Source organism: Vicia villosa, linkage group LG1 (assembly GCF_029867415.1).
Source record: "Vicia villosa cultivar HV-30 ecotype Madison, WI linkage group LG1, Vvil1.0, whole genome shotgun sequence".
Lineage (NCBI taxonomy): Eukaryota > Viridiplantae > Streptophyta > Magnoliopsida > Fabales > Fabaceae > Vicia > Vicia villosa.
In genome coordinates, this window is record NC_081180.1 from 169,472,331 (window position 1) to 169,483,610 (window position 11,280).

General features: G+C 31.9%; 1 protein-coding gene across 1 annotated transcript; it reads right to left on the reverse strand.

Moving 5' to 3' along the window:
* Nucleotides 1-8,457: 8,457 nt before the first annotated feature.
* LOC131659293 (probable polygalacturonase At3g15720) lies at nt 8,458-10,303 on the reverse strand. The gene is made up of 7 exons (XM_058928507.1): nt 10,208-10,303; nt 9,963-10,100; nt 9,634-9,810; nt 9,323-9,530; nt 9,106-9,187; nt 8,891-8,999; nt 8,458-8,784 (listed from the first exon to the last, which is right to left on the reverse strand). Exons 1-7 carry the CDS (start codon nt 10,301-10,303, stop codon nt 8,458-8,460), a joined length of 1,137 nt encoding a protein of 378 aa, XP_058784490.1.
* Nucleotides 10,304-11,280: the final 977 nt, after the last annotated feature.

The following is an 11,280-nucleotide window of genomic DNA, read 5'->3' on the forward strand; positions in this document are numbered from 1 at the left end:
GGAGAACTCAAGTACTTCCTTGGAATACAAATAAATCAAACATCAGAAGGAACATATGTTCACCAAACCAAATATGTGAAGGAACTTCTGAAGAAGTTTAATCTTCTGGACTGCAAAGAAGCCAAAACTCCTATGCATCCAACATGCATCCTAGGTAAGGATGAGGTAAGTAAGAAGGTAGATCAGAAGTTATACAGAGGTATGATTGGATCTCTTCTATATCTGACTGCTTCTAGACCTGACATTCTGTTCAGTGTTTGTTTGTGTGCTAGATTCCAATCAGATCCTAGAGAATCTCATTTAACTGCTGTTAAGAGAATTCTAAGGTATCTGAAAGGTACTACTAATGTTGGTTTAGTTTACAGAAAATCTAAAGAATACAACTTAGTAGGATTCTGTGATGCTGATTATGCTGGAGACAGAATTGAAAGAAAAAGTACTTCAGGAAGTTGCCAATTTCTTGGAAGTCATTTGATCTCTTGGTATAGCAAGAAGCAAGCAACTATTGCTCTATCAACAACAGAAGCAGAATATGTCGCTGCTACTGGTTGCAGTACACAGATGCTCTGGATGAAGAGTCAGTTGGAAGATTATCAGATATATGAGAGTAACATTCCTATATTCTGTGATAATACTTCTGCTATATGTTTATCTAAAAATCCTATCCTTCATTCAAAAGCTAAATATATTGAGATTAAACATCATTTCATAAGGGACTATGTTCAGAAGGGTGTTATATCTTTAAACTTTGTTGATACAGACCATCAATGGGCTGATATCTTTACTAAACCCCTGGCTGAAGATAGGTTTAAGTTCATTCTGAAGAACATCAGTATGGACTTATGCCCAGAATGAGAAGATGAGAAGTTCTCATGTATGAGTATCTTCTGAAATGAAAATTTTTTTAGAAGTTCTGATTAAAATCGTTTAGAAATTATGATTCGGTTATTACTAACGTTTCATTGTCTAAGTTGATTCAGAACCTCTTTTAAAGCAAAACAGCTGTTACGTTTTATCTCGGGATGGTAAACCTGTCGTTACTATTCATGGATAAACGCGCGTGCAGTTGAAGGGACGCCGACCATAGGTAACTGTGCTAGTCACCTCATTTGTCCTTATTATCTCTCCTCACGTCACGTAACATTAAATGCTAGTCATCATTCGTTTCACTTTATTTTCTTTTAAATACTCTTCAAAATGGTTTTTGGTTTCCTATCTCTTTGTTTTCCTCTTAAAGTTTTTTTTTTCTTCTCTCTCTCTCTCTCTCGTTTTTCACTTCTTCTCTCAAAACCTAGCGTTCACCCTAAGCCTGTTGTAGCTCCATGACTCAAAGGCGACAGATCTCTGTGCATCTCGGGATGGCTCTTCTAATACCTCTCAAGTCAGATCCTTCTTTGATAGTGTTATCAACTTTCATCCAAAGACAGAAGACTTTCTTGAGTTGTGGGAAGATAGGCTCAACGTCTATGTTGAGGGAAAGCCCCGTTTGCAACATTAGCTCTCTGTCTGTGAACTGTCCCTCACTTCCTCCTTGGTTCTGGGATCTCTCCTACAGTGGAGGTTTCAGTCTGGAAGACAAGAAGTCCTCCGGGATTCTTGATGGGTTGACACAGAGCGTGTCTAGCTAGGGTTCTGTTTTTAATTTTTGTAGTAATTTCCTCTTTGGAAATTCTACTTTGTATTTGCTAGGAATGTTTCTCATCTTGTTAAACATAGGAACCTTTTGTAATATCTTTTGATTATCAATGAAAAGTTTCTTTGTGTTTTACATTCCAGTAAATGTTTTCTTTTGTCGTTTTTTTTTTTTTGCATCTGAATCTTTTTAAATATTCTTTTTGATGTTATGACAAAAAGGGGGAGAAGATAAATGATAAATGATTTGATTAAATCTATCAGTTGCTGGGTAAAGAGGCTCCCACACATTCACTAACAAGAACTGCAAGTTCTATATGGTTTAAGTGTTTTGCAGGTACAGAGAAGTGAAGTGAATCTTCAGAAGCAAACACTAGAAGCAAAACCATAAGAAGCGTTATTCTGTAAAAGGAATAAGCTCTTGGAAACTGAAGCAAGCTGAGTGCTGTCAAGCTTCAGAGATCAGAAGCAAGAAAGAAGAATGAATCAGAAGCACTGATAATAGAATTTCTATCCTGTTCTGACAAAATTCTATTTGCTCTGATACATATAATGTTATGGCTCTGATACATTATTTGCTCTGATACATTATTTCAGCCTATATGGCTCTGATACATATAATGTGTTCAAACATACATTTTATGTTCTAACTCGTTCATGCTGACTTTTGTCGTTTAGTTTTTGTTCTGTAACATTTCAGGATGTAGAGATGCTCTGATGATGCTCTGGTACATTCAACAATGTTCTGATACAAATCTAGCATGAAGTGATGTTGGTAGACATTCAAAGTTCTGAAGCTATCCGAGGGAAGCAGAAATCAGAAGATGTGAATGTTCTAAAAGATCCAGAAAACTCAAGTTCTGAAGCTGTCCTGAATGGAAGCAGAAATCAGAAGCTGTGAGTGTTCTAAGGATCTAAAGAAATTCAAGTTCTGAAGCTGTCCAATGGAAGCAGAAGTCAGAAGCTATGAATTCTCTGAAGGCAGAAGCTTATATGATCGTCTCTACCGAAATAATCAGGGAAGTCTTTTATCAAAGTTCTTCGAGTATTTATTTCAGGGGGAGATTGTTAATCTCAGGGGGAGACATATTCATATGCTTATGCTATAGCTGTGTAATTTGTCTTTTGCCGTCTACTCTTTCTGATCGCAAATTCATATCATTTATATATGTTTTTGTCATCATCAAAAAGGGGGAGATTGTTAGAACAAGATTTGTTCTTATCAATTATCTTAGTTTTGATGATAACAATAATATGAATTTTGCTTAAGATAATATGGTACTCTAATCCAATGCAATTTCCCTTTCAGGAAATATATATAAAGAGTACGCATAATTCAGCGCTCAGAAGTTGTGTCTCAAATGGTTCAGCATGCAACATCAGAACATGGTCTGGCAAGACATCAGAAGATGGTCGAAGCAGAATCAGAACATGGGTCTATGGAAGCATCAGAAGAACATGAGATCAGAAGCACTGAAGATCAGAAGATGGTATCATGCAACAGAAGCACTTCAAGATCAGAAGATCAGAAGATGCTATGCACCAAGCTGTTTTGACTCTGATGATATTCAAACGTTGTATTCACAAACATCAGATCAGAAGGAAGTACAGGTGGCAGACTACGCTGACTGACAAAAGGAACGTTAAAGCTACTAAAGGCAACGTCAGTAGACACAGCGTGAACAAGGCTCGAGGTAGTTGACAAAAGCGTATAACATTAAATGCAATGCTGTACGGAACACGCAAAGCATTAAATGCACTCAACGGTCATCTTCTCAACGCCTATAAATATGAAGTTCTGATGAGAAGCAAGGTTACCAATTCGAACCAATTCTTAACAACTCTGAACGAAAATAAACTTGCTGAAACGCTATTCAATCAAAGCTCAGAATCTTCATCAACTCACTACATTGCTGTTGTAATATCTTAGTGAGATTAAGCTTAAACGATAAGAGAAATATCACAGTTTGTGATTATAGCTTTTAAGAAGCATTTGTAAACTCTTGAATAGATTACATTAAGTTGTAAGGAACTAGAGTGATCGTGTGATCAGTAGACTCTAGGAAGTCTTAGCAGTTGGCTGAGCAGTTTGTAACTAGAGTGATCAGGTTGATCAGTAGACTCTAGAAAAGTCTTAGAAGTTGTCTAAGCAGTGTTCCTGGAGTGATCAAGTTGTGATCTGTAGACTCTGGAAGACTTAGTCGTGGACTAAGTGGAAAACCATTGTAATCCGTGCGATTAGTGGATTAAATCCTCAGGTTGAGGTAAATCATCTCTGCGGGGGTGGACTGGAGTAGCTTCGTTAACAGCGAACCAGGATAAAAATAATTGTGCAATTTATTTTTATCGTCCAAGATTTAAAGTCACACTTATTCAATCCCCCCCTTTCTAAGTGTTTTTCTATCCTTCACTGACTACGAACTTAACATAAGTTTTACAAATGCTGGTCATGAACCGGGTTGACATTTTACACTAGAATAATCTCGAGCAAAGTTCAGCTTTTACAATGGACCGAGCTCATGAACCAAAAATAATATTTTTTACCGATTGTCTTCAAGAAAAAAAAAAGAGTTTTTTCTTGAAATACCTCAGCTCATGAACTAAACAACGACTTAATACTAAATCCTTAAACTATGATTTTAGCAAGATTAGATACAAACCCAAACAAACACTTAATAAGGAAGAGTTATTCATCCAAGATAAAAAAGCTCTTAGTGAATTTAAAATATGACCCCTTTCCTGACAAGTTCCCTCACTTAAACACTAGGACTTTTTCAAAGTGATGTGGCTAAATTAAAGTGAGAGAAAGTAGAAAAATATTTTAGAGAGAAAAAGTGTGCGAGGAGTGTGAGATAGCTCACTTTTTTGATGTGAAAACATGATGGGATATGCCTCTATTTATAGGCCAAAGTTTGGTAAAAAAAACAAACAATCCATGGGCTACTTTAATGTTCTAATCAATTGGACTACCTTAATTATCAACTATAAATCTCCATTTTGGAGAGATTTGATAGAGAATCGTTATCCTTCCTTATGACACTATTAAAATTGATTATGGACTTGTTTTTTACTTACCCAATTGATTGAGGATATTCTCCAATTGATTGGACATTTCAAATTACATTTATAAACTCTTGTGATAGTTTATGAATCATTTGTCTATGCTTAAAATTATTTTCAGATTATTTTATTTGATAAATAGAGGCTTTTAAAAAAAATTCAATTAGTGTGTGATTTATCCATATTAATTTAAAAAATATCCTTGTGCTTTTACAGAACACTGATCTCTCAAATAAGACTAGGTGAGCTTTTTCTCTTTCACATTCTAAAGCTTAAAGACTATGCCGAATACACTAATCATATAAGAAGTTTTTTAGTCTTCTTGGAGATAATACTCGAGATATCTTCAATTTCGATGCCATCATCCAAGGATAGTTACAGAGATCATTAAAACCTAGTTCATATATCTTTAGAGAAAACATCTTGAACAAAATGTCTTACACATCTTTGACTGCTTAAGATAGTTAAATTACTTGCTTAGCTTTATGCTTATTTATCAAGTTGTCATCAATGCATCTCTTAGAGTTATCGGTCACTGATATATATAGTCTTTCTTCTTTCTTCTTTGGATTTACTAGAAGTATCCCATTACAAACAAAAATAAATAAATAAATAAATAAATAGTTTAAATAATTTATTTGTGTAATTTATTTAACAATAATTTATACATTCTTAAAAGAAAGAAAAATATAAAATGGAAATTATGTTTTCATTAAATATTATTATTTGACACAAATTGTAGCCGTAAAAATGTGACTCAACGCGTTTGCACGCATTCGAAGTACAACAGAGTTGTCACCGAACTTTATTTATTCCAAGAAGGAAAGGGAAAATATCAATAAAACCCACAAATAAAAAGGAAATGGATAAGATGGTCATTGCAACCAAATTAGGGTTCGGGAGTCGGTTAAGCAAGGGGAAAGTATTAGCACCCCTCACCTCCATCGTACTCGATGGGACCCATTTAGTTAGTTTCGTGTTTGAGTGTTAGTGTAATGTTTGCGTTCTTTAGCTTATTAAACAAGAAAAGATAAAAGAAAGGATTTTTAGGTTGTGAAGAAAAAGAAAAGATTTTTTATTATTATGCTCGCCAAGACATTTGTATCTTGTGCCTACGTATTCCCTCGTGCAATGGGAAAGTCAGAGCAATCGTAGTTCGGGCGAAAAACCACGAAAGTTTATGTTGGTTGATTTTAGCGAGAGGTACTCGACCGCTTTCAATGGAAATACTACGCGCACATGGATATGAGATCACTATAAGAATGGATGACTAAATCAAAGATAAAACAAGATTTTTGCCATCATCGCATTCGAGTGGAAAATATTCGATCTTCACACGTGGAAGTATGTTGTCTCGTTTATGAAAAGAGTTTTAAAATGGTAAGGAGATATTTGCGGACGTTTAGCAAAGGATTGAGCATAGGTGTGCACCTAGCGCGTCTTTACCCAAGGTATTCAACAGGAGCGAGCCCCATTGTCACTTGTTGTCCTTGTTAATTAATGTGTTTTAATTCAAAAGATCAAGGTATTCAAGAGGTGTGCACTTCTTGTCACTTGATCACTTTGATTTTATTAATGTATTTTAGTTCAAAAGATCAAGGTATTCAAGAGGTGTTCACTTCTTGTCACTTGATCACTTTGATTTGATTAATGTATTTTAATTCAAACGATCAAGATATTCAAGAGGTGTTCACTTCTTGTCACTTGATCACTTTGATTTGATTAAGGTGTTTTGATTCGAAGGATCAAGGTATTCAAAAGGTGTTCACTTCTTGTCACTTGATCACTTTGATTTGATTAAGGTGTTTTGATTCAAAAGATCAAGGTATTCAAGAGGTGTGCCCTTCTTGTCACTCGATCTTTCGGTTTGATTAATGTGTTTTGATTCAAAGGATCAAGGTATTCAAGAGGTGTTCACTTCTTGTCACTTGGTCACTTTGATTTGATTAATGAAGGGTTTTTAAAAAAAATGTGTTGATTCAAAAGAATCGAGGTATTCAAGAGGTGTACACTTCTTGTCACTCGATCTTTCGGTATGGTTTAAAGAAGATTTTAGTATTAACAACTTGACGCTGGATCAAGTGTTTGAAATCGATTTGAAAATCATTTTTGAGTTATTTAAAGAAAATATTTTTTGATTTTTATGATTTGAATTTAAGAAATCTAACATGTGCTAAATTATTAAAGAAAAAAGGAAAAAAAAAATTGAATTAAGTTAAATCTCTAAGATAAAGACTAAAAGGCAATGTGAGACATCATTTCTAAAAGAATATGGTCCCTCTCTTCTAAGTTCACGCAGTTAGTTTTTTTTATTTTTTCTTAAAATCAACTAAACAAATCTCTGACTAAAGAAAGACCTAAATTAATTAAATATTGTTTGAATTTCTAACTTATTAAAATAATAATCCTAAACAATTGGACAACACTAACTAATTTGAATTATAAAGATAGTAAAAACACTCGTACTAAAATTATTATACCAAGAAACAATAACTAATAGAAACACAAGATAGGGAGTACACAAAAACGTGAGTCTCATCTCCTTAAACCGGATCTTGACTTTTCAAACATAATCCACCATCCAACACAGAATGGAAAGAACTTTAGATAAAAAATAAATAAAATATAGAATAGAAAATCGTTATTTTGAAGCTCTTTTTTTGTTTGTTTAAGATTTCAGCTTGGTCAAAGAGAATAAAGAGGTGGGCGGCTGGTATTGGTGAAAAATGGCCTCCCCCTTTATGAATCGTCCTCCCCTGTTTATAGTGCAAGCTCATGTCATTTTGGGGGGAAAATTGGGTGAGTTTTTGAACACTTATGGTATACTGATTCATGCTTTCTTGATACAGGTGTTTGTGTGAACAATTTGATGTATTTTCTGGATGTACTATGCAGAGCATTTGGACTCTTTGTGCAGGTTTTGGCTGCAAGTGTTTTGGACATATTTGCTTGTTTTGAGATAGCAGGGATTGATGGTGATGGTGCAAAATGTGCAGAAACAGCAGGAAGCGTGGGATGGAGATTAGAAAAAGATGGGCTTAAAAGAAAAAATGTAATTTGGGCCCAACTTATAAAAAAAACTCTCTTTTTTTTTGTATTATATATTTTTCTAAAAAGAATCTAGTAATAATAATAATAATAATAATAATAATAATAATAATAATAATAATAATAATAATAATAATAATAATAATAATAATAATAATAAAATCTAATAATAATAATCAAGATAATAATAATAAAGATAATAATAATGATAATAAAAGATGACAAAAAAAAAAAAGCATTAAAAAAGAAAAATCAAATGAAACAAAACTAATTATTAATTGCAAAAGATAAAATTTCAAACCTAATAAAGAAAAATGCAAAAAAAATGAAAATAAAAATAAATGCGACGATTTAAATGTATACGAAATATGAATGCAACATGACCAGATGAATGAAATTCGTAGGGCAAAAATTGGGGTGCGACACAAATATATGACTTTTTTTTTATAAAAAAATAAATAATCTTACAAAGTAGTGCTTAGACCTATGTATTCCACAAAACAAATATTTAATTAAATAATTTCACTCATAGAACAGAAACATAATAAATTATTTATTAAAAATATCTTACACTGGTAAATTTATTTTTAAACATAGACATTAAAGTCTTTTTAAAGAAATAGCTTACCCTCTTTTGACATTTAAGAATCAAAAGTTATTCTTTTAATTAATCACATACTTATCTATCGGCTAAAAAGAATTTAACCTAAGACAATTTCAAGAAAGACATGGGACATTTGGTATGCATGCAGAGCTTGACCCTTCTACATATTGGCATGATGCAGATATTTTCTTTCCATCAAGACCAGTTATTTTAATATTTTCGAGTACAATGTTTGTGCATCCAATATGGTCACAACTCAATACAATTGCTTTCTCATCCTTTGCAGTTCCTTGAATGTTTCGGAACGTAACATTACTCACTTTCACAGCTTTATTTTCTGCTAGATAAGGATCGTATTGCTGATCAATAATCAAAGGGTTCTTCACACCAAAAAGTTTAATATCTTCGTAAGTTATCTTCCTCGCATATCCAGATCCCCCCTAAGTCAAACAAAACATGCATAAATTTTGTATTTTTTTTATTGTGATTAAATCTCATTTGTTATTAATTTAATTAATTATCCAATTGAATATAGACAGTTCTTACTATCCATGTCTTGATTCTGGCACCATTAGTTGTTCCCGTGAAGGTTATATTTCGTACATATACATCCTCTACTGTAGCATAACTCTTACCTTTTCCAAGACTTCCAACACTATATATTCAACAACATATTCAAGAGTATTTATAGTTAAATCAATATCTATGAAATAATTACATAATAAAAAAATTAAAACCATAAGATCATTTTAACAACTAACCTGATCCCATGACCAGGTCCACAATAAACATCAGTTATATTTATGAATTGGGATCCTGAGTTAATAGCGACGCAATCGTCTCCTATGATATATAGTAGTTAAAAAAATTAATAAGATATAAATAACATATGAGAAACACATCTCGTTAATTAATTATTTTATAATAAAAAAGATCAACAATTTATATATATCAAAAGAGAATAATATAAAATTAAACCAGTTGAGATGACAGATTGTTGGATGACTATGTGTGTTGACGATGAAATGTCAATCCCATCGGTGTTAGGACTATCTTCTGGAGCAGTCATACTAAGATTGAAGATTAAAGCACCAGTGCATGAAGTTATGCTTAAATGATTTCTTGGACTGTTGATGTGTCTTAAACCACTTAATGTTATATTTTCACATCCAATAATTCGAAGAGCCTGCACATACATGTTATTTCAAATTGCAAATGATTAAATATAATCCTTAATTGCAAATCATTTAAATCTTTATATGATAAACTATTATTAACAACTAACTTACAGTTGGTCTATCACCTTCGCCAGTATTATTCCACCAAGAACTACCTTGACCATCAATTGTTCCTTCTCCACTAATAACAAGCCCATTCACATGAGAGAATGCAATCCAAGATTCACTATCATTATTATCCCATTTCCAACTCTTCTTATTTTTTGGAGCAATGAGAGTTCCCATTATCTGTCAAACAAAATATTAATAATATTATTTTTATTAAAAATAAAGATTAAATAATTTAATTAGATAACTAAAAAGTAAGGGTTTAATTGAGACACAATTTCTTACATACTCATACACAGGATACTAAATATATTAAATAATTTATAACCCACCTGAACATTAATTGTCTCAGATTTGCAAGGACCTTCAAATTTCATAGGCTGCAACATAAATGTTTTATTTTGAGGTATTATAAGTGTTGCGTTACTTTCACTTGTACCACACACGTCTTCCCATGCTTTCAAAAAAGCCTTTTATATATAAGTTTAAATAATTGTATTAGATTTGATATATTTTTTGTCATAAGAAATAATATATATGAAAAAAATGCAACAAAAAAATTGAACAAAAAATATACATTTGAATCATCTGTATTTCCATCACCCTTGGCACCATAACTAACAACATCAAAGTCTTGGCCACCATGGTTACGATTTGCAAATATAGAGCACATACTAAGTGAACAAATACAAAACACTAGAAGAAGAGAAAAAATGTCTCTCATCTTTGAAATAAGAAGAGAAACTGGTTTTATCAACACTAGCAATATATTGTGTTAAGCTAGAATAATTCTATTTTTTTTTTATAAAAGAAATCACAATTATTTATATATTGGAGGAGCTCAAATAGGAGAGGAAACCATACTTATTACCAATAATTAAATTGATTTTTATGTCTATAGGAATCACTACAAACAAAATATTATTGTTGAGTCATAAGGAATTTGCAAATTTTAGGAAATAGTATTTGAATTGTTTTATGACAAATAATTATTATGAGTAGTATTTTGTCGACAGAAAAAATCAAAAAAATACTACTAATCCTTATTTTGGTTACATGACTGAAAAAGAAAAATATAATATTAATTTGATTCACTAACTTATGATTTAATAAATTTAATGTTAAATAGCTTTTCAAAGATTACTAACCTTTAATAAATGACATGCTTCGAATATGATTATTTCTAGTTGAAGGAACCTATATTTTTATTTAAAAAGTAATTTCAATGACAAACTAAGTATACCTATAAAACATAAGTATAAAAATAAGTATAAATATAATTCATGCTTTAAATAAGTGTCAGGTTCGCGAATTTGAATTAGGAGGAGGATGTCACTTCAAAATGGTTATAATAGGCTGGGAAATTAACTTGTCTATCCCGCACTTATATCTTACATGGTGCTATTACTTTCATGCCCTTACAATTTTTTTATGAAATTTTTATGTATTAGAAATTTCAAAGAAATAGCAGAATTTTTCAAAGTTATAGGAATTTTTCAAAATTTACCAAATTTTTGAAAAATATGATAATACATTTTTGAAATAAAAAAAATCTTTTTACAGTATCAAAAATTTGAAATTTCCGATACATCACAGCAAATATCAGTATGTTTCAAAACTATGTCAAAAAATTGGATTTTATAAAATCTC

What these genes read in the sequence shown, in the direction of transcription:
- LOC131659293 (XM_058928507.1), bottom strand. Translation starts at nt 10,303, where the DNA reads ATGTGCTCTATATTTGCAAATCGTAACCATGGTGGCCAAGACTTTGAT. An exon ending in ACAATCTGTCATCTCAACTG is followed by an intron (nt 9,188 to 9,322) that starts GTTTAATTTTAT and finishes TATATATCATAG; the next exon opens with GAGACGATTGCGTCGCTATT. An exon ending in CCAGAATCAAGACATGGATA is followed by an intron (nt 8,785 to 8,890) that starts GTAAGAACTGTC and finishes TGTTTGACTTAG; the next exon opens with GGGGGATCTGGATATGCGAG.